The sequence below is a fragment of the Aspergillus sydowii genome (assembly GCF_001890705.1).
Source record: "Aspergillus sydowii CBS 593.65 unplaced genomic scaffold ASPSYscaffold_3, whole genome shotgun sequence".
NCBI lineage: Eukaryota > Fungi > Ascomycota > Eurotiomycetes > Eurotiales > Aspergillaceae > Aspergillus > Aspergillus sydowii.
This window is the reverse complement of record NW_024467861.1, coordinates 380,198-405,670: the sequence shown is the minus strand read 5'-3', so window position 1 is coordinate 405,670 and position 25,473 is coordinate 380,198. Positions and strand designations below refer to the sequence as shown.

Below are 25,473 nucleotides of genomic sequence, written 5' to 3'. Positions count from 1 at the left end.
GTAAAATGGAATACTTATTGCAAAATGAGAAAGTGAGAGTAGCATATGAATTAATATTCCTTACTACCTAACTATATAAGTAGACTAATTAATGGCTACTCGCTTCAGCGATAACTAGGTCAGACCAACCAACTATGTAGTCGAAGTCAAAGCCAAGCCGAATCGAGGCGAGTAGAGCGGTAGAACGTAAAAGAAAAGGAAAGCGAAAACAGCAAGATGTTAGAAAGGAAAAAAAAGAAGCGACAAGAAAGTGATCCGATATATGGCCCGCTCGCTATGCATCCGTCCCATGCATACCATAGCCCATTAAGTCCAGCCAACTCGGCGTGGTAGCTAAATATCAACGCAACAATAAATAACCCCCATTATGCACCTGAGTAATGGGCAGCTACAGCTGCATAGGTGAATGAAAAGAGACGATAAAGAATAAATGGTTTACGTATGTAAGTGGAGAAGAGAAAGGGGGGGAGAGAGAGAAAAAAGAAAGAAGCAGCGGTGCCTTATCAAACGATCCCAAGCGAGTCCCTTCTTGCACTCCGCACGGAAATATCATGCTCAACCGCTATCCCAGACTGCTCAGAAGAAAATGAAGTAGTATCATTCTTGAAACCTTTCTTCTTGTTCTTATCCTCCTTCTCCGTCAAGGGTCGTGAGTCGGAGTAGCAGTGGGTGCACTGTCTGGCGGTTGAAGTAGAGGATGTCACTGTGTAGTGCTGGTGTCTTCCCCTGTATCCTGAGAAAGAGAGAATCTGCCACAGGTTGCGGGCGTTGGAAGAGGTTTGGTTGGGTTTGTCAAGGGTTGTGCCGGCCCATATGGAAGATAGAGGTAGGGAGAGGGTTACTAGGGTTAGGATGTTGGTGGAAAGTTCTGGGACGTCGGTTGAATAGTTTACTATTGAGAAGATGGCTGTTAGGGTTGGTTAGCTGATGGTTCACCTTCCACTTGAGGGTTGGTAGTACCTGGGATGATCATGGTCTGGCAACCCATGACGAAGATAACTTTCATAGGGCCGAATTCGGTGAGGCCGAGTTTGCGGCGGAGTCGAATGGCAAATCCAAGCTTTGTTATGAAGACCGTACAGAAGAAGCAGATGCTCACGGTGAGGACAATGTTCGCGGTGCTCTCCAACCAGTTGAGGGGTACCGGACTGTTGGCCGAAAGGATAATGCTCTTTATGTTCTCAACGGACAGCCAGTACCGAAATCCGGTTGGGATGAGGGCAACAACGACGGACACGCAAAGCAAAGCACGACGGTAGATGCGTCTTAGGTTCGAACAGACAACCTGCGTTTGAAGAACCAGCGATATCTCGATGACCGTCAGGAGCAGAGCCGCGAAAATGACACCCAGAACGGAGTTTGCATAGTCGGAGGTAGGGACTTGGGAATAGTCGCCGGTGAATACCGCATAGGCCTTCAAGAAGCCCGAGGTGAAGACGATGATCGAGCAGAGCAATCTCGCGAAATTGAGGAGCAGTGCGAGGCAGTTGAGCCAGAATACATAGGAAGCACGCTTCTCAGCTCTAGTCAGCAGAAGAAGTATGACCAGGAGAACGACAGTTGCTCCAAGCTGGGAGCCGTAGTTGATGCACACCCGGATCGGATACTGAGCAAAGTCGTCGACCATGCCAATGGGCACGTCGAAAGGGGTTCCATCCGCAAGGTGGAAAGTGACATTTTGCGTCCAGGGATCGAAACCCGAAGACATGATAGCTGATGCAAGGAGCAGGCGTAGTGAGGCGGGGTCGTTGGTCCGTTTCGCAAGAGACTGTCAAAGGGCTTGGGACTCGCCAAAGAGATTGCGGGGGGAAAGATGGTATAGGAAGGAAGATTTGTATATAAAAGCTTTAAGCACGCACGTTCTCCTGCAAGGTCTGAAGGGTGTTCCTATGGACAATCACAGACTCTGCAGCCGCACGGATTGAAATATCGCCATGTCTTGCTGTCGTGGTGTAACACCCAAGACAAACAATATAAAGAGCAGGCAAGGAGGAAATGCAACAATATTAGGGTTCACTGCACGCCAAGACAATGATGGCACTCATGGTCGTCACCTCAACCCACAATCCAGGCTGGTTGTGTTGGGGCCCCAGCGTTGACTCGAGACGAACAATAGCAAGCAGTGGCGGAAGAACAATAGGTGTCGCGGACGACGTCACCAGCGCAACCCCATGGCGCAGTATAATATAAGGTGTCTCCCATGGTCCACCGTGATTGCACCTCTTTCAAAAATAACCTCGGAGCCCATCCATCGAAACCATGATTTCGAGACAAAGAGAAACAGTACACAGCCGGAGGCCGGAAATGGAAGCCAGTCTGACAGCCCGGCATTCCAGACCGACATCCGCCCCAGGGTAGCGAGTAGCGACTAGTGACCAGCGAGATCGCCATTAACCCATAGTCCAAAGCTTCCTGTCTATTTTGGATTTCTCCCTAGGTAGCAGATTCCTCCAGAGCGTCGTTCATGCCGGATCGTCGGTGCCGGGGCAGTTGTGAGCCAGAGGGGGTGAGATTGTTCCAAGTTCCAACGCCAACATGCGCTTGAACTCACTTCAAGCTCCCCTTGCTTGACCTCCTTGATCTTCTTGACCATGCGCAAAGTCTCAACGTGGAATGGCGTCCTCCGGTCGGCCTAGTCGCCATACTCTCGACTGGGGAGGTCTTCGCACTGAGGCCGTAGGCAACCTCATCGTAAACAATGCTCATTATCCACGCCGATGGCTTTTCCGCCTAAGCACAGATGCGCGAACTGAATGTTTGCATAAACACAGGTGTACAATATAATTTTGTCTCCGGAGTTGGTGTTGGAGATTTGTACGTAGTTAGTTCAGGCACGAGGACTGACTAAGGGCCAAGAGTGCGGGGATGCTCTCCCGTCGAGCTTCCAATTGTGTCAATGTCCATCGATCAACTCCCCGCCCCCAGAGCTCCCTCGCCATGGCTTCGGTCCCGCAGAGGACGCTGAATTGGCTGTACAGTGTTCTGATCAGGGTGAGTCGCGGGAATTTTCGACTGGGATGACCTCCGCTAACCCAGTCAGGACCATTACGACCCCAGGCAAACATACCAGGATCCCAACCGCACCTACTACGATGTCGCAAATGTCCTGGCCAAATTTCCCACCCTCGCCCCTGAAACCGCTGTCTACAGTAAGCTTCGGCCATTTTTTGTACCCATTTAGCAAATCCAGTTATTGACGCACCGTGCTGTGCAGCCTACGAGACCGGGTTCTCTGCTCTCCTTCTGCAACTATCAGGAACATTACCCGTCAACTATCGCGGCACCGTTTTCAAATTTCCTATCGCATTATGGATCCCGAATACCTATCCCCGCGAGCCACCGATTGTCTACGTGAGGCCGACAGAGTATATGACAGTTCGGGTGGGCCAGCATGTGACGTTGGAGGGGAGGGTCTATCACCATTATCTAGCGCACTGGGCTGGGGCTTGGGAAGTGAGTACAATTGGCGTGTGGGAGAAGTCATTTTGCCCTCCAGTTTCTGACTATTGTATCCGCAGCGCTCCTCTATCATCGATCTCTTGTCGATTCTACAGGACGTCTTCGCGAAGGAACCGCCGGTGAAATACAAGCAGGCGCAACATGTACCGCAACAGCCGCAGGCGCACCAGGTCCAGACGCCCCCTCCGCGTCCTCCCCTACCCCCGGAACTCGCAAGCTCGTCCACTCGGACATCAGCGCCTCAGTCGCCCGCAGTCCAATCCCCTCAACTTGCTTCCCCAGTACCACCGCGTCCCCCTCCTAAACCGGGCCAGCTACCAAGCGCTACGGGTACACCGCAACAGAGCGCTCAAGTGCAACATCACAACACTCCGCCATCGCTACCTCCATTACCACCGAAGGAGCAGGGCCATCGACAGTCTATTTCTCAGGCTCACAGCGCTATCGGGAGTCCACAGGACAGGACTTCCCAGTACCTACCTCATCAAGGCAATGCACCTGGAGGGTCATATCCTCCACAAGCGCAGGTACCACCTTTCCAACCTATACAGCAACATACCGCTCCTCCTCCGGGCCCCGGTTACTATCAAGGCCCGAATGGAACACGCGATATCGCTCCACCTAGTCAACCTCCTCAACTCCAGGGGTCACAGGTATTTCCTCGCCCGACATATCACCAACCGCCCCCCTCGGTTCCGCAATTACAGCCCCATCCACCTCATCAGGGGCCACCTCGAACCGTTCCAGCCAGCCAGCAACCACCCCCGCAGCCAAAACCCGCAGCAGAAGATCTATTAACATCCCCCTTCGAGCTCGACCTCCCATCCTTCGCGCCCACTGGCCCCGCTCCACCCATCCCCCCAAACCCAGAAAAGGACGCTCTCCTCCAAGCCGTCTCCAAAGCCCTCACCGAAACCCTCCAAGCAAACATCGCCCACTCCGAATCCGCAGCCCACTCCCTGACTTCTCAATCCCACTCTCTCCACGCCGCAATCACAACCCTGCAAGGCGAAATCTCCTCCCTAAACACCCTCAACTCAACACTTGAATCCAACACCTCCGTCCTCCAACAATCCCTGCACCGCGCCGACGCCGTCATCGCAGACGCCCAGTCCCGCGTCTCCTCAGCCCAGCCTTCCTCAAGCTCAGACCTCGCCTCTACCGGCCCTCCCGCAATCGACGAAATCCTCGTCGCCCCTACAGTCGTTGGCAAACAGCTCTACGACCTCGTTGCGGAAGAACGAGGCATTCAGCAGGCTATCTACGCTCTCCAAGCTGCCCTCGTCAAGGGCGTCATCGGCGTCGAGACCTGGTCCCGCCATACCCGTGGTCTAGCTCGTGAGGCATTCATGAAGCGTGCACTGATCAGAAAGATTGGGAAAGGGATGGGGTTAGAGGAGTATTAGTTGATATAAATAGCATCATGTGTTATGTGATAGCATTTACTTTAGAGATTATATCAGAATCTACTGGTAGATGATATGAACATCTATACTTTACATCCCTAGGGATTTACTACATATACTACTACTAAGAAATGCGCCTTACGGATTTTCATCTTACTCGAGTCATCAAAAGGTCAGTTCAGACGTAAGGTACATTCACTACAGAAGCGGGAAAGAAACAATCTGAAGGATAGTAGAGAAGGAGAAAGATAGATAGGTAGATAGGTAGGTAGATAGGTAGATATTGTTCGGAGTCAACAGTAACCAGATAGGATGGATATATGGAAAATGGAGAGAGAAAAAAAAAAGGTGAAATGAAGGAGGCGTAGCGTAGCCATTCATATACAGAGAGGAAAAGGTGGCGGTGTCAAATAAAAGGGTAAATCGAGAGCATTGCATCTATAACAATAAACAAAATGATGAGATTGAGATTTCCACCCCCCGTGCGCCAAGCAATAACCCAACACCAAGCAAAAAGAAAGAATCAGACGTCGTGAATAAACGGAGATAAAATGAGCTGTTCTTTTGGAGTGGTTTATTTCACTTCATTTGTATCTGCGAAGGGACTTTCCACACGGGGAGGGGGTGCTCCGCTGTGTCGCTTCGTACTTGCGTCGGACCCGTCTAAAAAGGCCGAGTTGCGTTTGTTGTCTGTCTCAGTTGGTGTTTCGGTGTGGTCGTTGAAGGGGCTTTGGATGATAGCTGGTGAGTCTTCGATCACTGTTGGGGCTTGAGATCGCCTTGTCGTCTCGGTATTGTTGGATGTGTCGTTCTTGGTTGTGTCATCAGCAGGAGAGGTGCTGGACGAGGGTTCCGGATTAGATTCGGGTTGCTCCTCAATAGGCTGAACGGGCGACGATTTAGCCGCGTTGTTCTTCTTTCCAAGAGTCTTCACCATGACGGGTTTCGCAGTGACAGCACGGCCCACAATTGAGCTATTGTTGTTTGCATCGGTAACTCCTGCCTTGGCGAGCTGCGACTGGGTGATAGCGGGAACGGCGGGGGCATCAGGGCTCAGTGTCTGAGGTGAGCCGCCATTGTGAACGCTAACCACGGCCGCACGAGTGCGTGTCACCTGCTGAGCAGGGATGGGGCTCACGATAGCATCGTTACGGTAAATAGTCGTGGCAACACTGCTTCGTAGAGTGTTGGCCATGGAACGGCGGTCGGTCATATCAGACCAGGAAGAGTCGCGAAGATCCCCAGGCATGAAGAAATGCTGATCGGCCGACGCGCCAGGGAGAGGAGGAACAGGCGGTACGAGAGGTGTGTCCGGAGGAGATCGGTTCGTCACGCCCGGAATGTAAGCGATTTGAATAACATTCGACGCTCGAGTCAAAACGGTCGACGCAATCGAATGAGTTGACTTCCTTGATTGCGCACCACTGGCGGCGCTTCCAGCAGCACGGGGAGCGTACGAGCTCTTCTCCGACTCGTCCGATTGCTGTTGGCGCTTTTTACGGATGACAAACCACCAGATCAGAAAGGTGATGATGCCAACCACCGCAACACCTCCAATAACACCACCCGCAATGGCACCCGCGTTGGTTCCTCCCCCTCCTCCACCTCCTCCCCCACTAGATGAACTCTCCTGTGAGTCTGAGGAACTGCCTGTAGATGTTTTGACACAGTTTATAGATGCGCACTCGCTACATGACTGTGCCGTCATCATGCATGTCGTGCCCGATGGGCAGTCACATGTAGGAGCTTCTTGCGGACATTCTTTACAGCCTGAGGCGGCACGGGCAAACAAAGCTATGTTTCGTTAGCGACACATTTCTTAGCAGTCGACACAATAGCGGCACATACCGTGAGGTGAGAGGGGATCAATAGCGTGAGGTGACATGGTGAAATGTTTTGAAACAGTAACTGAACAAAGAACTCAAGGTGCTGTCGTGACGAATATGAAGGCTTCGCTGGGTATTAAACGGTGTTTGAAAAATAAAAAGAGTGGCTTGCCGGTCAACGGCGTCGAGGGCGTGGTATGTTATGTAGAACGAGTGTACGGATACTCCAGACGTCGAGTCGTGGGAGTTATAGTTGGATCATGAAAGGGAATCGATGTTCTTCACTGAATATGTCGAGGCTGGTACACTAAAACGGGCGACTATACGCAGTAATGGTCATAGTCTGCCGTCTAGTGGATCCGAAATATTCAATATATCAAAATTCAAGGCCGGGGTCCTCCCAATCGGACAATTTCTTGCGTCGTTAGGATGGGTGGCTCAATGTAAATTGCTTGGTGGTCTGCTGTCAGGAGGTTGACGTCGTTGAACACGCGTTTGGCGGAGGTCAGGTACGAGCGCAAAACGACGGTTCAGGGGAACGAAGCAATCCGAGAGGGGGGAAGCAATCCCTCGACGATGCGAAGAACCGGGCGGCGCAGATAGAAAGTATATTGGTGAAGTCGGAGTACGATAGAAAGAAAGGAATAATATAAAGCAGTCGAGAGAAGGAGATGAAAGAGAAAAGGCCTCAAGTTGTCTCATCAACTGGGGGGTTGGCGGGAGTGGAGATGAAGGAAGAGGGAGCGCCAGACGACAATTAAAGGCACCAAGGAGAGACAGTCTCGATTATGCGCACGCACTCTCGCACGCTTCCTCCACGGTTTCGGCTTTGTTCAATATGCCTTCATATGGAGTCGTTTCTTGTACTACATACGTCGCTCCCTGTTATTTCACGACCATATCATGAGGCCGGGGCTGTGTCACCACTCACCAATTTTCTTGGTTTCTTTATATTAAACTCTCGGTCTTGATGCGCGACATGAAAGAGCGAGCCAGTCACGCAGCCGCTAGCGAGTCCAGAAAAGGTATAGAGCCAACACTGTGACAAGTTGACCAACTCGTTGCAAAGTCCATTGCCCTCCAGCTTTTCCGGCAGGCGTTTGGGACGATCAGACAGCCCACCCAGCCATATCGAACTGCTTCAGGCCAAAGTCAGTCTAGCCAGGGCCCCTAGCATGTAGCTTAGGCGGTCCGGTGTCTCATCTCACGCACCGTCCTTGCTGATTGAGCCAGATTCCCGTCTGTGCAGGGCGTGCGCGAGAGGCTGGCGGGCGTGTCCCAATAGTGGTTCCTGGAGCCAGCGAGTGGTTCTGGACCAACCCACGTTCTCTCTGGGAGATTAGGGAGATTACACCGGGGCACTTGGTCGAATCACAGCGCTTCTCCGCCCCAGGCACGGACGGCAGGTAATCAAAGAGATGGAGGCAGCGCTCATGCCAACGTTGACTGCCTTCGATCCTTCCCTCTTCCGGCTTGCTGGCGTCCGCCATCGAGAATCCAGATCATGGTGGAGTCTGGAGGCTGATTATTCAAGGCGCATGATTGCCAAGGCCGTAAGTCTCACAACACTGATTCGTTCCTCAGTGGCTGTCTCCATCTCGTTTTTGTATGATTGTCCAGAGTCCAGACTCCAACGTGTGGATTGGCGAGATTGGATCTCAGATTGTGGTGAAGCGGCGTCCTGTCGCTCTGTCAAGGTTCGCTCTCTCGGAACATTATGCAGTCCACTGTCTGTTGCTCAAGAGTTGTCAGCGTCGGCCTTGAGTGGGGAGGCCAACTCACTGCCAGTGTGCCAATGTGAGGCTGTAGGTTGATCATACAGCTTTCCTGCATGCGTTGTGCAAGAGTAACAAATTTAAAGGCCGCATGATGCACATTTGTCTGGGCATGCGTGGTGATGGGGCATCTCAGTCTGACCAATATGTGCAGGGCTGTTGCCCAACGTTAAACGCGATCTATCAAAAATCTAGTGTGCCTGTTATCGGAATAATATAACCAGTCGGATAGCGGATTTGACACTGTTGCATCGGTTGTTGCCCAAGTTCGGTTGATGGAAATGCACCTGTTCAGGATCGTTGAGGATTGTGTTGCAGACCAGGAAATGGATATATATTCCCGCAACCACCACTTCTCCCACGACTTGGCAGCTCACACAACGGCCAATACCTATATAATGTAGACCACACCCATTGCATGCTATACCATCCAAGCTTTATTTAATTTTATCGAATATGAAATGATACTATTCGACGATAAATATACCAGTTGGCATCCAGTCGTTCTTCTGTATGGCTTTTATATGCCACAAATTTGTCTTCAAGTTTTCCTCCTGAAAGCCAACTCTTAAGTACTATGTGAAGTCGATATTGACCGATGTACCGAACGCACAAAGGATTCCCGATTACCTAGGTATGAGCTCATGATATTGTTGCCACCTGGAACGGTATATGCTCAGTTTTCCGGACTCGGCTGCATCCGAAGCACAACTGCCAGGTACAGGAAGTCCATCTACGGAGTACAGTGGTATGACAAAAGGTTGCGTCGCCCCACATATTCCAAAAAACACGCTAGTACCCAGCCGCTTCCTAATTAGGCCTAGGTGAAGCTATTCTGCCGTTCAAAACAACACGTTGAAATCGAAGCAGGTGTTGAATCTATATAGAATTACAACGCCATGCCTCGCCAACGAAAGGAATTGACGCCAGATATCCGGGCCAGGATCTGTGAGCTGAAATCAATTGGATGGAAGATGACAGAGATACACAAACGCTATCCTCATATCCCATACACAACAATTGTATCTACAATTAAGCGGGAGAATACGCGAAAGAACCAACAGACTTCGCCTCGCTCTGGACGGCCCAAAAAGATCTCTGCAGAGGAGCAACAACGCCTGCTAGATCTAGTTGAGCAAGACCAACATATAAAAATGCGTGAGCTTTCCGAAGCTGTCCAAAGCAGCCCTTCTGTGCGTACAGTTCAACGCCTATTCCGCACACTTCATATGCAGAAACCAAAGCAATGTGAGCGACCAGAAGATATATGTGGATCTCCACAACGACTGAGCTGATCTGCAAAAACCGCCAATTGCAAGGGTGCGAAGCTGTTTCGACGGCGGCAGTGTGGTGTACTGAAGGAATCATCAACCCGTGCAGTAAATTGTTCTTTTTCTTTCTTTCTTTCTTTCTTTTTTTTTTNAAAAAAAAAAAGAATAATAATAATTGGCGGGTCGAGGAGAGACACTGTGTCGGACTGTCGGTGCAATTAAAGTGTGAACATAACATTCCGTTAACATTCCGTGATGTGGACATGCCATGCCGTTGGGCGGCTGGTCTCGCTTGACATCTGCAACTATTCAGAACTCATTCAAGTATCCGATTGAGGTCATGCTAAATAATGCCTGTGCAAGGCTCGAAGTGGATGCCGCATGTCAAACAAAGCGACGTGAAAAACTGGAGCCACGGAGGAGATACAAGGGAGAGAGTGAGGGGCGTTGGAATCTCTCAGCCTTTGGCACTAAAAGCGCTGATCCTTAGGGTAGCATAAGGCAGTCAGTTTGATATTCAGGCCAACCTGCAATGCAACCACTCCAGGCTTCCAGCTGAACCTGGATGGAACAGCATGGATCGTGCGTTGTTCTGTCAGGCGACTCATGTCCCGTCCCAAGCGGTCAGAATAAGTGCATGTCCAGAAAGAGGGGTCTGCGGCTCTGCATGATGTTGAGGCTGTTCACTGTGAAGTTGCATGCATCTCCATTATTCTTCTCCAGCAGGCCGGCTGAGCTGGCGCTAAGAGTCTAAGAATAGGAATGGAAGACGACTAGAAAAACGGCCAAAATCGCGGGAAGTTGCCGCTCAGCCACGGGTGGGTTTAAGGGGCAAGACGAGTTTGCAAAAACCAAGCACAATACCGTATAGGAGAAATTGGGTGGCGGTGCCACTGAAACAATGATTGACCACTAAGCAAGCCCGCTGGCAGTGGAGACTCCACTGACAGTCTCCAGCGTTCCTCGGATTGGATGGTTGGACGATCTCCTCGAGTTTGGCAACAATTAAGGATGCAAAACTCGCTTCCCGAGCGACCAACGGCAACGAAACACGGTTGAGTCTGGTGGAAATCCACAGTCACTCTTAAGAGAGTCTGCTATATTTGGCGAAGCACTAACCGGCTCGGGGGCATCGGATGACCCCGCCAGGCCCCCTGAAATATTTCGCCTGGAGGTGTACGGTGGTGTTCGGCTAGTAACACTCGAGCTGAGAATACAGAGCTTGATCGCATCATGAAGCTTCAGTATTTGATCTTCATGTGTGACTGAAGAGCGGCAGGCCGGCAACATTAGGAATGGCATGCCTCAACGCGACGTCTTCCATGTTTCGCGGTTCCTGAGGAATCTTGGGCAACGGTCCCTCCCCATTGGCAAGGGATAGGATATGGAATGCACCCTTCCAAGACATGGTCACTGCTGCAATACTGGTGTGGGCTTGCTGCACGGTTCTATGCGTCCCAACGGCCTCAGGGGCCAACGAATGAAATGCGCGCAAAGTGTTCTATACGAGGGTCAAGACTCAAGAGTTCCTTTGTCGACAATCTCCAAGTAATATACGAGGTCACGGTGATTGCGGCGCAGGTCGCAACTGAAGGAGTGAACAGATCAAGTGAAATTGTCGGTTGCAAATTACCGGTACGAATGTTCGGCGGGATTGGCTTACGGAATACGGAGGGTGGATTCAAGATTTGCAAATTTCATCGTCTATCCCCTGGCGGTGTACATCCAGAATATCCAGAATAATATCAGAACACCATGAACATCCAGTGGGAAATACAGTCAAACTCGACTGATGCGAAGGGTGGTGGGATATAAATACTGTCTACCTAGAATTCAAAACGACTAATAATCAGAATAAATGCATATAGAGCCGATAGATGACCAGTCCTCTGGAGCTGCAGGAAGCGTGCGCTTGTAACCAGCCCCGGCCAGTTACCAGTGGTAAGGAATTCTGGCCCCCGATTCCCCTTCTCACCACCACCACGTCCAATCTCTCGCGGCGTGTCTGGATTGCTGGAAGAGAAAAAAAAAAAAGGGTGGCTCATTTTTACTTCGCTGAACCCCGTTTTCCCTCTTGCAACCACAACTTTTCTCATCCTGCACGCCTCCGCCTCCATTTCCTAACCACGGGTGAAAGTGAAGACTAGTCGCAGCTAAATATACGGGAGCCACTCTCTTGTCGCTCCCTTTCCTAGTTCAAGTTCAACGCTGTCTCACTTGCTGTCTGTTTTTTTGGGGCCTCCTCCTCAGCCCTGGCGGCTTTTTCCACGTTCCTGCTCGTCCTGCGCCTCTCGCTCAGCTCAAGGCTTCCCTCTTCTGCCTTGCTTTATTTCTGATCCGCTTCTCTCGCTCCATCTCGCTTTTTAATTCTTTCGCTTTGTCCATCTTTATTCATATTCATTCTTTTCTCTCGTGTCGTGTGGGCTTCACGCGGTCTCTGCTCCTGTTTGACCTTCCTGAGTCGGGGCCAATTTTCTTTTCTCCTTGTTTCCCTGATACCCCTTCATTTCGAGTCCTTGCGTTCTGCTTCAACTTGTGTTCGCTTGACCTCGAGCAAGCCCAGATCGCAGGTACCATACCTTAACCACACTTACCATGGCCTATAACGGCTCTGGTTCCAACTCGCCTGGGCCCAAAGAATACGATGATGCCCATCGCCTTCAGGATCTGGGACACCCCAACACCTCTGTAAGTTTTGCGCGGGCTGTTGCGATGAATCCTCCTTTTTCATCTTTCTTTCTTTTACCGAGTATGTGGGCTAAGACATTGTTCCCGCGTTTTTAGTACGAAGAAGAAGCCTCAAGGGGATTGTTATCCAGCCAGCAAAGTCCTTTCGCCGGCCCCTTCGATGACCCCCATCAGCGTGGCCTGACGGCTTCGCCAGTTCAAAGACCGACCTCTGGATACAGTTTGACGGAGTCTTATGCTCCAGACGCCGGATACCATGATCCATACGGCGGTAATGGATCGGTCTACTCAGGCCAGTCAGAGAACCCTGCGGCCGCTTTTGGCGTTCCAGGACGTGTAGCTTCGCCCTACGCTCGTAGCGAAACTTCTTCTACAGAAGCTTGGCGGCAACGACAGGCGCCTGGCACCGGCGGCGGCGGCGGCGGCGGCGGACTTCGTCGCTATGCTACCAGAAAGGTTAAGCTAGTCCAGGGTTCCGTCCTGAGTGTGGACTACCCTGTTCCTAGCGCCATTCAGAATGCTATTCAGGCCAAGTATCGGAATGATCTTGAGGGTGGAAGTGAAGAATTCACGCATATGCGATGTGAGTAGCTTTGCACCACTTGGACTGGGATCAAATAACTGACAATCCTGGCTAGACACTGCCGCGACTTGCGATCCCAACGAATTCACACTCCACAACGGTTATAACCTTCGCCCGGCGATGTACAACAGACATACTGAGTTGCTGATCGCCATCACCTATTATAACGAAGATAAGACGCTCACCGCTCGTACACTGCACGGTGTTATGCAGAATATTCGCGATATTGTCAATCTCAAGAAATCAGAATTCTGGAATAAAGGTGGTCCCGCCTGGCAGAAGATTGTTGTCTGTCTTGTTTTCGATGGTATCGACCCTTGTGACAAGGACACCTTGGATGTCTTGGCCACGGTTGGTATCTACCAGGATGGTGTCATGAAGCGTGATGTTGATGGAAAGGAAACCGTTGCTCATATTGTATGCTCATATTTTTCCGATTATTTTCGCCGGGATTCGCTTACTGACAAGTACTAGTTTGAGTACACCACCCAGCTCTCTGTCACCCCGAACCAGCAGCTCATCCGACCCACGGATGATGGTCCCAGCACTCTTCCCCCTGTGCAGATGATGTTCTGTCTCAAGCAAAAGAACAGCAAGAAGATCAACTCTCACAGATGGCTTTTCAATGCCTTCGGCCGCATTCTGAACCCTGAAGTTTGCATTCTGCTCGATGCTGGTACAAAGCCTGGCCACAAGTCTTTGCTCTACCTCTGGGAAGCTTTCTACAATGACAAGGATCTTGGAGGTGCTTGTGGTGAAATTCACGCTATGTTGGGTAAGGGATGGAAGAAACTCATTAACCCCTTGATTGCCGCACAGAATTTTGAGTATAAGATCAGTAACATTCTTGATAAGCCTTTGGAGAGTTCTTTTGGCTATGTCAGTGTGTTGCCTGGTGCGTTCTCCGCATACCGATTCCGTGCAATTATGGGTCGTCCTCTTGAACAGTATTTCCATGGTGATCACACTCTTTCCAAACAGCTGGGTAAGAAGGGTATTGAGGGCATGAACATTTTCAAGAAGAACATGTTCTTGGCCGAAGATCGTATCTTGTGTTTCGAACTGGTGGCCAAAGCGGGTTCTAAATGGCACTTGTCATATGTCAAGGCCTCCAAGGGTGAAACCGATGTACCCGAAGGTGCTCCCGAGTTCATCTCCCAGCGTCGTCGTTGGCTGAACGGTTCTTTTGCTGCCGGTATTTACTCGCTCATGCACTTTGGACGTATGTACAAGAGTGGACACAACATCATTCGAATGTTCTTCCTCCATCTTCAGATGTTGTACAATTGGTTCTCAACTTTCTTGACCTGGTTTTCTCTCGGTAAGTCAATGACTCGGTTACTGATCATTCGTTTACCTACGCTAACTTTCATCTTGATAGCATCTTACTGGCTTACAACTACTGTCATTATGGACTTGGTCGGAACTCCCAGCCCGAGCAACGGTGACACTGCTTTCCCATTCGGTTACACTGCAACTCCTATCATCAACACTTTGGTGAAATACATCTACCTCGCGTTCCTCCTGTTACAGTTTATTCTCGCGCTAGGAAACAGACCGAAGGGATCCAAGTTTACGTACCTCGCATCGTTCGTTGTCTTTGGTATCATTCAACTCTACGTTGTCGTTGATGCGCTCTACCTCGTGGTACGCGCATTTACTAATCACGATACCATGGACTTCGACACCACTCACGGTCTTGGTGCCTTCCTGAGCTCGTTCTTTGGATCCAGCGGTGCTGGTATTATCATTATTGCTCTTGCTGCTACATTCGGTCTTTACTTCATTGCGTCGTTCATGTACTTGGACCCGTGGCACATGTTCACGTCTTTCCCCGCGTACATGGCTGTCCAGTCCTCTTACATCAATATCCTGAACGTTTACGCCTTCAGCAATTGGCACGATGTGTCCTGGGGTACTAAAGGTTCCGATAAAGCGGATGCGCTCCCCTCCGCGAAGACCTCTGGAGGCAAGGAGGCGGTTATTGAGGAAATTGACAAGCCTCAGGCCGATATTGACAGTCAATTCGAGACCACAGTCAAGCGAGCCCTGACTCCTTATGTGCCACCGGTGGAGAAGGAAGAAAAGTCCCTGGATGACTCATACAAGAGTTTCCGTACGAGGCTGGTCACTCTCTGGCTCTTTAGTAACGGTCTGATGGCGGTCTGCATTACTAGCGAAGGCGTGAACAAGTTCGGATTTACGGTATGTTTTGATAACGATTGATTTGCTCATTTGACATTAAATAAATTAACGGAAACCTACAGAACACATCAACCGAACGTACCGCGCGTTTCTTCCAGGCCCTCCTGTGGTCTAATGCTGTTGTTGCTCTTGTTCGTTTTATTGGAGCCACTTGGTTCCTTGGAAAGACGGGTCTTCTCTGCTGCTTCGCCCGTCGGTAGAAGCATGTTTTGCTAATGAAAAGTCAAGCACGAGATACCCTGCAAGTGGATGTATTGCATGGGAACCCAGGAGTTATTCTTGGCACATTTTGTTGTGATCTTGTATTTTACATATGATGCTCAATCACTGTTCTTTTTTCTTCGTCCGGCACTGTGCCCTTTGGAATCCTCATGTTAAGGGCTGCCGGAGTTCTTGAGATTATGTAGACCTCTAGTAGTTATAGTTAGATTCAATGAGACACCTGAAGCGTGATTGCTTACTTCTCGTTGAGAAGTAGAAAGTGTACAAGGCAGAAATCTAGGCTTGGCTGAATAGCGTCAAGCTGCGGCTCCACCCGCTCCCATCCATTTGCGAACTCCATGCCTAGTAATTTCTCTCAAGGTAACTTGTGAGCATTTCCCTTTATTCGGTTTACTCGTTACGGCTACAAATCTCGTTGACGGACTTTGTTTCCGCGATTGAAACTACGTCGGCTCAACTTTTAGTGGCAACACTGACAAACCCAACTAAGAGCGCCGCACCCCACCCGCTTCCCCTCGTAGAGCCGCGCCGCCTCTGATTATTATCCATCACATTAATCTTCACCACTACCTCATAAAAGCCCCGGGTTCTCTCGACACTGTTTCTGAGATTTTTTTTTTTTTTCTGCTTTTCTTTCTGCATCAACATTCACCATGCTCAAAATTTGGTCTATGGTATGCTGCTCTCTTCCCCGTGCCCTTCCGACTGCCTCGTCGGACATATCACGACAGCGCGAACGCCAGCTAACCGCCTCAACCCAACAGAAACAACAGCAGCAACAGGCTGAGAATGCCGAAGGCGCTGCGGGGAAAAAGAAGAAGAAGGTCACGGCCGCGCAGCTACGTGTCCAGCGAGGTACGTTCGCATCCACCTTCGCGGGGTGTCGTCTCCGTTGGGCCGTTTTGGATAGATGCCTTCCCCGCAGCCAGCAAAAGAGATATCAGACACACCACTAACATATGATTCCTTATCTATATAGACCTCCAAGAACTCACCCTGGGAAACACAATGAAAATGGCCTTCCCGAACCCTGACGACATCCTGAATTTCACGCTCACGATCGAGCCTGATGAGGGCATGTACAAGGGCGGCTCGTTTGTCTTCACTTTCGCTGTGAACCAGAATTTCCCGCATGACCCGCCGAAAGTGAAATGCACGCAGAAGATATACCATCCGAATATTGATCTTGAGGGGAACGTTTGTCTTAACATTCTGCGCGAGGACTGGAAGCCCGTTTTGAATTTGAATGCTGTTGTTGTGGGAATGCAGGTCTGTTTCACTTTCTTTTCTATCATATTCTATGTTGGGTCTCTGGAATTACGAAGTTTGATCATGCGTGTTGCTTTCGCCTATCGTGGTGCTAACGTGGTTTGGATAATAGTTCCTCTTCCTCGAACCGAACGCGTCCGATCCGCTGAATAAAGAGGCCGCGGAGGACCTACGGCAGAACCGCGATGTATTCAAGCGCAATGTCCGGAACTCAATGGGCGGGGGGAACGTCCGCAATGTCTCCTTCGATAAGGTACTACGATAAGTAGTTGGTATTCATACGATATCGTATCACCTACGAGCAGCTCTCTTTCGCGGCGTTATAACCACCACCACACTCGTTCTTTGGTAGAAGACGAGTCGGGATCTCGTTATGTCAAGGACCGATAGACAAGAACATACAATACATCAATCAACGGTGAGAACCGTCGCCTTCGGGTAGCGATTTGGTGGGGCGACGCAATGCATGCGATGCAATGAAGGCACTATGACTGGCTGGCTAACTTAGGAGTCAGCCAGGGTTGCTGGATGGGAATAGATGGAATGGAATGGAAACGGAATACGGGATGGACTGTGGATTGACTCGCCACTACCTACACACTCAATTATTAAGGCTTACTATCTGATGAATTACTTTTAGCGACTGGATAGATTCCCTGATGAATATGACTACTGCGATTTTTCTGCTAGGGCCGGTCCCTCAGTTTTTTGCTCTTGTATATGGCATGGGCTAGGGGCGATGTGGTATTAGGTGTTCTCTGTCTCTGCTGCATGACTTTAATGTTGGTTTTAAATATGGGATTCAGTAAGATAAAAGATCTAGGTCTATAGAGAATACCAACCCACGTTGGCGCGGTACGCTTTTCCACAAGATATCTACACCTCTACGCACTCGAAGATCGAAGGTCGAACAGTATACAACACCACGGTTGATAGCACAAGTGTATATATACAACTAACGCGCGGGCACAGAGAACAAAGGAAACTAGTCGATACCAGATAGTCTAACATAGCTTTGCTTTCTTATTTCGGTTCATCACACCACATCAAATCTCCATCAGACAGCCGTCACAGACTTTGAGCAGTAATCCACAGGGTATAATGTGTTAGACAAAGAAAAGGACGGATGGAACCCGGGTATATGTCCTTGGACATTGTTCGCTAACTCGCGGGATGTAGATGTGATGTTTATTCAAATGAAAGCGTGCGGACATCTACATCGTTGGGATTGGTCGGCTGGCTAATCGAGGAGATTGACAGTTGTGAAGGAGGCGTCTAGACCTGGCCGGCAGCGCGCTGCTGCTCGAGGCGAGCGTAGTAGTCGTCACGGGCGCGGACGCGGGGGAGGTGGTAGCCTGGTCGAGAGATAACCTGTTAGAAACGAATTGACGACAGCATAGCCTATTTGGGCTAAGGGAAGGATGGTTTGATTTCAACTTACCGTACCACCAGAGGTAACCGAAAGTGGTACCGAAGCCTATAAACATAGAGCAATTAGTGACTGGTTTGGTAGTAGTGAACTAGCGGAAGTGGCGGTTTTCGTTGATACGGCAGCCACCGAGACTTGAACGGTGTATCGACATCTCAAGCTCGGAAGCCGTGATCTGAACCCCCAATGCGAGATTTCTCTTCTAGCTTGTGCCGGGTTTCGAGCGTGGACCGATGCTATCGGGTAGGGGCTTACCGAAGGCGGTGCTCAGGTCAAGGACCAGGCCACGGCGGAGCATCTATATGACAGGTACGTTAGCCGGTTAAGCAATTCTTCGCAATGGCGGAAGGGCTCCAAAGTGCCAGCCGGAAAAGTGGTGGGGATAAGTAACGTACGCCGGTGATGGGAGCGACGGCGGCAGCCATTGCGAAAGGTTTATCGTAGGAATTGACGAGGAGAGTCTATCCTGAGAGGATGCAGCAGAGTACGGAGCTGCTTTGCGTTGTGGTGGTGAGATGAGAGAGGAGAGAGAAGAAGGGAATGAATGGTGATGTTGGACGTTAAACCGAAGTGAAGCTTTCCGATCCGGCACGGTACCGGTACAGTAAGCGACCGCTTTGAGTGGCCTGATTTTATTGCAGGACACCGCAACACCCAACGTGAATTGCCTATGGTTAAAAAACGCCTAGGGGTAATTCTTTACTTAGTATCCATTAGTAAGTCATAAATAGACATCGGTCAATGCCTTGAAAGAGTCACTTTTGACTCGAAATACTTTAAGGCAGCTGCGAGTTGATGCCTGAAGCCAGAGTCACGTGGAACTGCACGGGATCTGCTGCTTGGCTTCATCATCGCGTTCAACTGTGACAACTCACTCATTCACCCTGCCCTCAACTACACTCTGCAATGGCGCCACCGGAGCCGGCCGTCAAACGGTCATTCTCGACATTTTCCGAACAGGCGGCCGACCCTGATGCGAAACGAATCAAGCGTCCTTACCACCATCACCATCGTTTACGTGAACCTGTTGACTTGAGCTTACCGGAGCCTGCTATCGCCGATGACGCCTACGTCGACGGGGTTATGAGTCGCATTATTGGACAGTCATTACAGAATTCTGGCTTTGAGATCGCGGATCCTCTGGCGGTTGAGAGTTTCCGCGATGCGGCAGAGGAGTGTATGTTATCGACGGATTAGAAGATATCGTTATAGAAGCAATTGTTGACAATGGTTGTGTTAGATCTTTTCCGACTTGCATCATACGTGCGCACGTCGATGCTCTCGAGTCGACGCCTCCAACCAATACCACACGACTTTGAATATGCCTTGAAGCGCCACTCCCTGCCTGTCGATTCGCTACTTCCACACCTAGAGCCTCCTCCAAAGACTGAGCCAATCCCTACACAGCTACCAAGCCCTCCGCCTGAAGAAGAGGATGATTTCAAGATCTTGCCTTCTCTCGAACCAGAGTTAAGTGGAGAAGATGATCGCGCCAGAAGTCCATATATTCCGAAGCATTTCCCCGAGTTCCCGAGCAAGCATACCTACCGCCACACACCAGTTTTCACCGAGCGAGAGCGAGATCAGCGCAAAATCCGTGAGCGCGCAGCCGATGATGGGCGGCACGGCGAGGAAGCGTTGCGTAAGCTAGCTCGGGCCGCATTCAAGGACAGTCAGCCCGGCTCTGGGGCCCGTGATAAGAAGCAATGGGGTAGGAAACCGGAGAGCTTCGAGAGCATGTTTGAAAAGACGGTTAAGAGTCTATCCAAAAAGGCGCCGAAGAATGCAGCCGTGGACAGCTTTAATGCGACGGAGGTCGAGGAGTCTGGTGCCACCGCGGAGACTGAAGCGAAGCCAGGTAGGACCAAGGGCTTAGCCGGCATAGAACTGCCGCCGATTATAAACTGTGAAAGGGGTCTCTGGCGGCGAAACGCGACGTCATCAAGGCAGAGGCCGGACGAGAAGTCGGCCAACGCGAAGCAGAATCCAGATCTATCAAGAGTTGAGAGCTGGGTAAGTGCGTGAGAAGCCGACAATCGGGTTTGATATGGAGAGGAGCATCATAGCGGCGTCGGGCGTTTGACAACATTTATGTTTATAGCATTATTCGATAAGATACCCATGTGTAGTATAATTGAGATTGTCATGAAAATCGCTATCATGTCGTATCCGTAGAAGCAAGCAAACCCCAACCCAAACTCCGTATTTGCAAAATGCTGTCCGTTCTCGCCGGTGTCAGACCTTTGAATTATCCTGAGCCTCGCTTTTTCGCTCCGCGTCTTCTTGCGCTTGCCGAATAGGTTCCCATGAAGTTGTCTCGACGGTTAATCCTCCTGCGCATCTAAGGAAAAGTCAGCCCGTTCGCGATTTTTCAACGTGCAACACTGGAGAGCTTGACTACCTACCGTCTGAACAGTCGCACCACCGGTTTGCAAACCACAACCCCCGGTTTGGGGATCCCGTCTTGAGGAGGGTTGCATGAATACTGTACCATTTCCAAAAGCTTGCATTTTTCAAGCTCCACAGCACCGCCCTTGCGGCGCTTTTCTCGGAAGTTCTTGGTCACGATGTTCACATGTTCCGGAAGCTTTTCGGCAGAGAAGACGGGGACGAGGGGTGCCATTGGTGGCGATCGGCAACTTTGCGGAATTGCAGGAGCTGTTCGTATGGCAAGTGATAAAGCTATATATATGTACAAGAAGAAGGTGGACGGTGGTGTGTTGTGCAGAGGAGTATGGAAAGTCAACGGGGTGAGAGCGGAACAAATGGTCGAACAAATGGTCGGAGTTACCGCAACTGAGAAAAGCCGCCGGTATTGAGCCATCATCCCATCTCCCACTTCTATGTCCCAATGCTCAGGCTTCTTGCCTCCTTGATTGTCATGGCTTAGGCCATTGCCACTATTCACGGATGAATTTCTCTTGAAATACTATGTGATTAATGATACATTTACAAGGCTCACAAATGGCCGCCAGTTTCGGGGAGAAACTACTCCTCGAAGTACATGAAGAGGGCCTAGACGAGGTATTTTGATCTTCGCCTATTATATGTGATGTAAGATTTTACTGACTCTGGCTTTAGCTGCTGCATGACTTGGGGAGCTCACAAAACACCAGAACCCGTTTCGGTATTGCACCCATCGATGAGCTTCTGGGGATCTTCTTGCCATCACCTCAGCCTCTACATAACTTGTCTTATGTAGAGGAGAACAATGCTGGTGGCCAGGTGGATCTCACCTCAACTGCAGCAGATCGTGAACCGGCTCATATCGAAGTGCCCGTCCAGCCGGTGTTTCATAGTCGGCCGTATCCTGTCGTGGAGATCTCCAGCACCTCGTCGGCAGCTGGAAAATCTCAAGTGCTATACCACTTGATTGCGACGGCAGTGCTGCCATCCAATTTTAATGGAGCCTCACTTGATGGCTCGGATTCTGCAGTTGTATTCATTGACAATGATGGCCGTTTTGATGCCCAGCGTCTACGTGCCGTTGCTCGCGGAGTCATCCAAAACAAGCTCCAGACGAGTGTAGAAAATTTCTCGCCAGATACATCTCTAGATGAATCCATTGACTCTCTGGCTTTTGAGGCTCTACGACACGTCCATGTTTTCCGGCCACAGTCGTCTTTGGCACTGCTCGCTACGCTGCAGTCGTTAGATGCATATCTTCTCGAGCTCAACAGACACCCATCAACCAACCGAGCTCTCAAAGCAATATTTATTGACAGCGCAACTGCCTTCATCTGGCAAGATAAGCTACAAGACGAAATCACCAGAATTGAGGATATTGGCAGGTCCGCAGCCGAAATTGAACGCAAACGCTTCCAGAAAGAGAGTTTCCACATCGCAGATGTATACGCCGATTTGGTGACAAGCTTGAAGAGGTTGCAAGATATTTTTGATTGCTCCGTCATATATACCACTACTTCCTCTACCGGGAGACCAACGGAGAATCCATCTGTGCCCTGGGGTTCGTATAATCCATTAGACACCGTACTTAAAACCCCGTCTTTTCGCTCTCCCCTACCGCCCCCATGGGGGTTATTTCCTACCTTGCGGCTTGTATTGCAACGGGAAGTCGTTCGCCCGTTTCCGCCTAATGTAACCGTCCATGAGGCCCAGAAGGATGCACCCATGCGCCAGGAGATGGTGATGAGGGGAGAGTTCTTGGGATCAGTAAACGGATGGGGACGAGAGGATTGGCCGCGGAGGATACTGGAGGAGCTCAAGAAGCGAGGAGGCGGAGAGTTCACATTTAATGTTGGGCGAGAGGGGATTGCATTCAGTTAACTATAGCGCCAACTTGAAATGTTCCAGTGACCTTTTAACCGCACTCGCTATCTATATATAGATGGCCGTTTCTGCGAAGTTATATTATCCGCTTTGAATGTTGTTCTTGGCCCTCCGTTCCAGTGCCATGTCCAAACCAAGCTGATATCTATCTAATCGCGGGGTCTATGAACTGAACAACTTCCCAATAGCCTCAACAGTTGTATTCCCTCCACTGAAGACAATTCCAATATCCCAACCATCCGGCGCCTCCTTCTCAACAAGACGCCGAAACTCCTCGTTATACAAACAGACGGCCAGACCTACAACAGCACTCGGCTCAACAACCACCTTCATCCGCTCCAGAACAAGCCTCATAGCCGCCTTAATCTGCTCCTCAGAGACAGAAAATACGCCGGCCACTTTCTTTTTATCCGAAATAACCTCCCAATTAAGCACACCCACCGGCGTTCTCAACCCGTCCGCAATCGTCAACGTCTTCACGCTCTCAACCCTTTGTCCGGCATCAAGCCCACGTCGACAATCATCTGCACCCTCAAAATTTGGCTCCGCGCCAAAGACCTTCGTCTCCTTATCCGAGAAAAATGTCGCAACTCCCGAGTTCAACCCCCCGCCTCCAACGGGCGTGATCACGGCATCTAGTCCGGCTCCACCACTTCCATTCTTATTATGCACGCTTAACTTAGACTCCCTTTTCACAGCGTCAAGATACTGCACATGCATCTCTAGCCCCGTAGTACCCTGGCCGCATATAATATTGAAATCGTCATAGGGTGGGACAAGAATGGCCCCCGTCCGCGCTTGGACTTCCGCAACAACAGCTTCCCGCTCCACGCTCGTTGACCCGCTGAATATCACCTCCGCACCGTGGGATTGCGTCCCTGCGATCTTCGAGGGCGTGCTAATTCGCGGCATGATGATGTACGCGGGGATGCCGAGGGTTGAAGCAGCGAGGGCGAGGGCTTGCGCGTGGTTTCCTATTTCACCCCCAAAAAAGCCAATCAATGCATATTCCACGCAATATTTCACCAGATCGGCTGGCGTCCGAGCAATTTGATGATGCAGATGGGAACGAACCAGAACTATGCGTGATTACACCCTTTTTTTTAACCTCTTCCTCCCCGACGCGCTCAATTAGCCTCAGCAGCGCATGGAACGCACCCCGCGCCTTGAAGGCTCCAATGCGCTGGTAGTTCTCGCATTTGAAGAAGAAGTTTATTTTCGGCTGTGCTGGGGACGAGCCTTCGAAGGGGGTGCCAACAAGCGCATCTGGGGTTTGCGGGGTTGAGGCGATAATGTTGAGGGTTCGGTTCGTGAGGAGCGGGGTGCGGTGGACGTAGGGTGTTATCAGATTGTAGGCTTCTTGGATGGAGCTCGGAGTTGGGGCCGTGAGTGACATTTTAAGGACTTGAAATTGAGATGAGACGGTGACGAGTTTGTCTTGCAAGGAAGAACGAAGTCTTATGACCGAGGGATCAATTTGGTGGGGTGGAAGCGAATTGCGGAGTTGTTGGAGTTAGCAAAATTTTGGAGTGATTATTGAATTATCTCCACAGGTTGCGAAATCGGCAAAGTGTGAGTCAATTGAGAGAAAGTCTACGATACTCGAGGATAACAGCCTTAAGCTAATGCTTGTATTGGTATTATTGTATGAACAGAAAATATAAAGTCATGGTACATTCGTAACTTTTCCCAACCCAGGTTTGTACATCGCATTAATTTATTTCTGGTTCTCGGGACGGAGAGAGCGGACGGCCTTTCCGGCGCGCCAGATCTCGAGATCACGGATCTCTTGCATCTCCTTCTCGTACTTCTCGCGGTAGTCCTTCTGGGAGTTGTAGTCCAGGGAGCGCTGGGTCTCGGTGCCGTCACGGACGCTGTCGTAGAGCTCGTTGAACAGAGGCTTAAGGTTGTCCTTGAAGCGGCTGGACCAGTCGATGGCACCACGGCGGGCAGTGGTAGAGCAGGCGGCGTACATCCAGTCCATACCGTTGCCACCAATCAAGGGGTACAGGGACTGGGTGGCCTCCTCAACAGTCTCGTTGAAAGCCTCAGAGGGGCTGTGGCCACGCTCACGGAGAACCTCGTACTGAGCAAGGAACATACCGTGGATACCGCCCATAAGGCAGCCACGCTCACCGTAGAGGTCAGAGTAGACCTCCTTCTCGAAGGTAGTCTCGTACAGATAGCCGGAACCGACGGCGACACCCATGGCAATGGCACGCTCCTTGGCGTTGCCAGTGACGTCCTGGAAGACGGCGATGGAAGAGTTGATACCACGACCCTCACGGAAGAGAGTGCGGACGGTACGGCCGGAACCCTTGGGGGCAACGAGGATAACGTCAACATCCTTGGGGACATCGACCTTGGTCTTCTCCTTGAAAACGGGGGAGAAACCGTGGGAGAAGTAGAGAGTCTTGCCCTTGGTGATGAGGGGCTTAAGAGTGGGCCATGTCTCGCTCTGAGCGGCATCAGAGAGAAGGTTCATGATAACAGTACCCTTCTGGACAGCCTCGGTGACATCGAAAAGGTTCTTGCCGGGGATCCAGCCATCCTGGACGGCCTCCTTCCAGGAAGCACCATCCTTGCGGACACCAACGATGACATTGAGACCCTGGTCACGCAGGTTCAGACCCTGGCCGTGGCCTTGAGAACCGTAACCGATGAGGGCAAGGGTGTCGTTCTTGAAGTATTCCTGGAGCTTCTCACGGGGCCAGTCGGAGCGCTCGTAGACAGTCTCTTGGGAGTCGGCGAAGGTGATGTTCTTGACACCACGAACGGGGACAATGGGGGTCGACACACGGGGAACGGCATTGGCAGCAACCTTTGCCAGAGAAGGCCGGGGGAGGGCGGCGGAGACGACAGATCGTGGGGCGGCGACGCGAGCCACACGGAGGGCACGGGGAAGACCACGGGAAGCCATTGTGTGAGGATTGGGGGAGAGGAGGGGAGATTGGAGGAATTGAAAGGAATTGAAAATGCAGAAGGATGATAGGAGAGAGAGAAAAGAGTCACCACCGGACGGGGACGCAGAAGCTTATAAAGTCGTTGCT

General features: G+C 50.7%; 9 protein-coding genes across 9 annotated transcripts; 4 read left to right on the top strand and 5 right to left on the bottom strand.

Annotated features, from left to right (window-relative positions):
* Window positions 1-17: 17 nt before the first annotated feature.
* Window positions 18-1,881, bottom strand: preB (alpha-factor pheromone receptor STE2). Its single transcript, XM_040850701.1, has 2 exons — window positions 961-1,881; window positions 18-907 (listed from the first exon to the last, which is right to left on the bottom strand). Exons 1-2 carry the CDS (start codon window positions 1,706-1,708, stop codon window positions 504-506), a joined length of 1,152 nt encoding a protein of 383 aa, XP_040704269.1. The 5' UTR covers window positions 1,709-1,881; the 3' UTR covers window positions 18-503.
* A 1,017-nt stretch (window positions 1,882-2,898) lies between these two features.
* On the top strand, window positions 2,899-5,002 carry ASPSYDRAFT_66401 (putative endosomal sorting complex protein TSG101). The gene is made up of 4 exons (XM_040850362.1): window positions 2,899-2,991; window positions 3,041-3,149; window positions 3,215-3,453; window positions 3,519-5,002. Exons 1-4 carry the CDS (start codon window positions 2,938-2,940, stop codon window positions 4,863-4,865), a joined length of 1,749 nt encoding a protein of 582 aa, XP_040704268.1. The 5' UTR covers window positions 2,899-2,937; the 3' UTR covers window positions 4,866-5,002.
* Window positions 5,003-5,439: 437 nt separating this feature from the next.
* ASPSYDRAFT_146188 (uncharacterized protein) lies at window positions 5,440-6,750 on the bottom strand (the record flags this gene model as incomplete). The annotated part of the gene is made up of 2 exons (XM_040841600.1): window positions 5,440-6,659; window positions 6,714-6,750. The coding sequence occupies 2 exons, from the start codon at window positions 6,748-6,750 to the stop codon at window positions 5,440-5,442; spliced, it is 1,257 nt and encodes a 418-aa protein (XP_040704267.1).
* Window positions 6,751-12,332: 5,582 nt separating this feature from the next.
* chsG (chitin synthase class III) lies at window positions 12,333-15,413 on the top strand (the record flags this gene model as incomplete). Its single annotated transcript, XM_040841779.1, has 6 exons — window positions 12,333-12,425; window positions 12,522-13,008; window positions 13,064-13,425; window positions 13,483-14,329; window positions 14,390-15,213; window positions 15,276-15,413. 6 exons carry the CDS (start codon window positions 12,333-12,335, stop codon window positions 15,411-15,413), a joined length of 2,751 nt encoding a protein of 916 aa, XP_040704266.1.
* A 675-nt stretch (window positions 15,414-16,088) lies between these two features.
* ASPSYDRAFT_147698 (NEDD8-conjugating protein UBC12) lies at window positions 16,089-16,969 on the top strand (the record flags this gene model as incomplete). The annotated part of the gene is made up of 4 exons (XM_040841744.1): window positions 16,089-16,109; window positions 16,200-16,290; window positions 16,415-16,704; window positions 16,817-16,969. 4 exons carry the CDS (start codon window positions 16,089-16,091, stop codon window positions 16,967-16,969), a joined length of 555 nt encoding a protein of 184 aa, XP_040704265.1.
* A 1,010-nt stretch (window positions 16,970-17,979) lies between these two features.
* Window positions 17,980-18,558, bottom strand: ASPSYDRAFT_146381 (cytochrome c oxidase subunit VIIa; the record flags this gene model as incomplete). The annotated part of the gene is made up of 4 exons (XM_040841620.1): window positions 17,980-18,059; window positions 18,146-18,181; window positions 18,389-18,431; window positions 18,529-18,558. The coding sequence occupies 4 exons, from the start codon at window positions 18,556-18,558 to the stop codon at window positions 17,980-17,982; spliced, it is 189 nt and encodes a 62-aa protein (XP_040704264.1).
* Window positions 18,559-19,039: 481 nt separating this feature from the next.
* Window positions 19,040-22,420, top strand: ASPSYDRAFT_56022 (uncharacterized protein; the record flags this gene model as incomplete). Its single annotated transcript, XM_040849139.1, has 6 exons — window positions 19,040-19,310; window positions 19,374-20,150; window positions 20,392-20,606; window positions 20,637-20,758; window positions 21,109-21,157; window positions 21,215-22,420. 6 exons carry the CDS (start codon window positions 19,040-19,042, stop codon window positions 22,418-22,420), a joined length of 2,640 nt encoding a protein of 879 aa, XP_040704263.1.
* A 165-nt stretch (window positions 22,421-22,585) lies between these two features.
* Window positions 22,586-23,819, bottom strand: ASPSYDRAFT_146892 (threonine/serine dehydratase; the record flags this gene model as incomplete). Its single annotated transcript, XM_040841661.1, has 2 exons — window positions 22,586-23,382; window positions 23,519-23,819. 2 exons carry the CDS (start codon window positions 23,817-23,819, stop codon window positions 22,586-22,588), a joined length of 1,098 nt encoding a protein of 365 aa, XP_040704262.1.
* A 321-nt stretch (window positions 23,820-24,140) lies between these two features.
* On the bottom strand, window positions 24,141-25,343 carry ASPSYDRAFT_28993 (Ketol-acid reductoisomerase; the record flags this gene model as incomplete). Its single annotated transcript, XM_040844586.1, has 1 exon — window positions 24,141-25,343. The coding sequence occupies one exon, from the start codon at window positions 25,341-25,343 to the stop codon at window positions 24,141-24,143; it is 1,203 nt and encodes a 400-aa protein (XP_040704261.1).
* Between the last annotated feature and the right edge of the window lie 130 nt (window positions 25,344-25,473).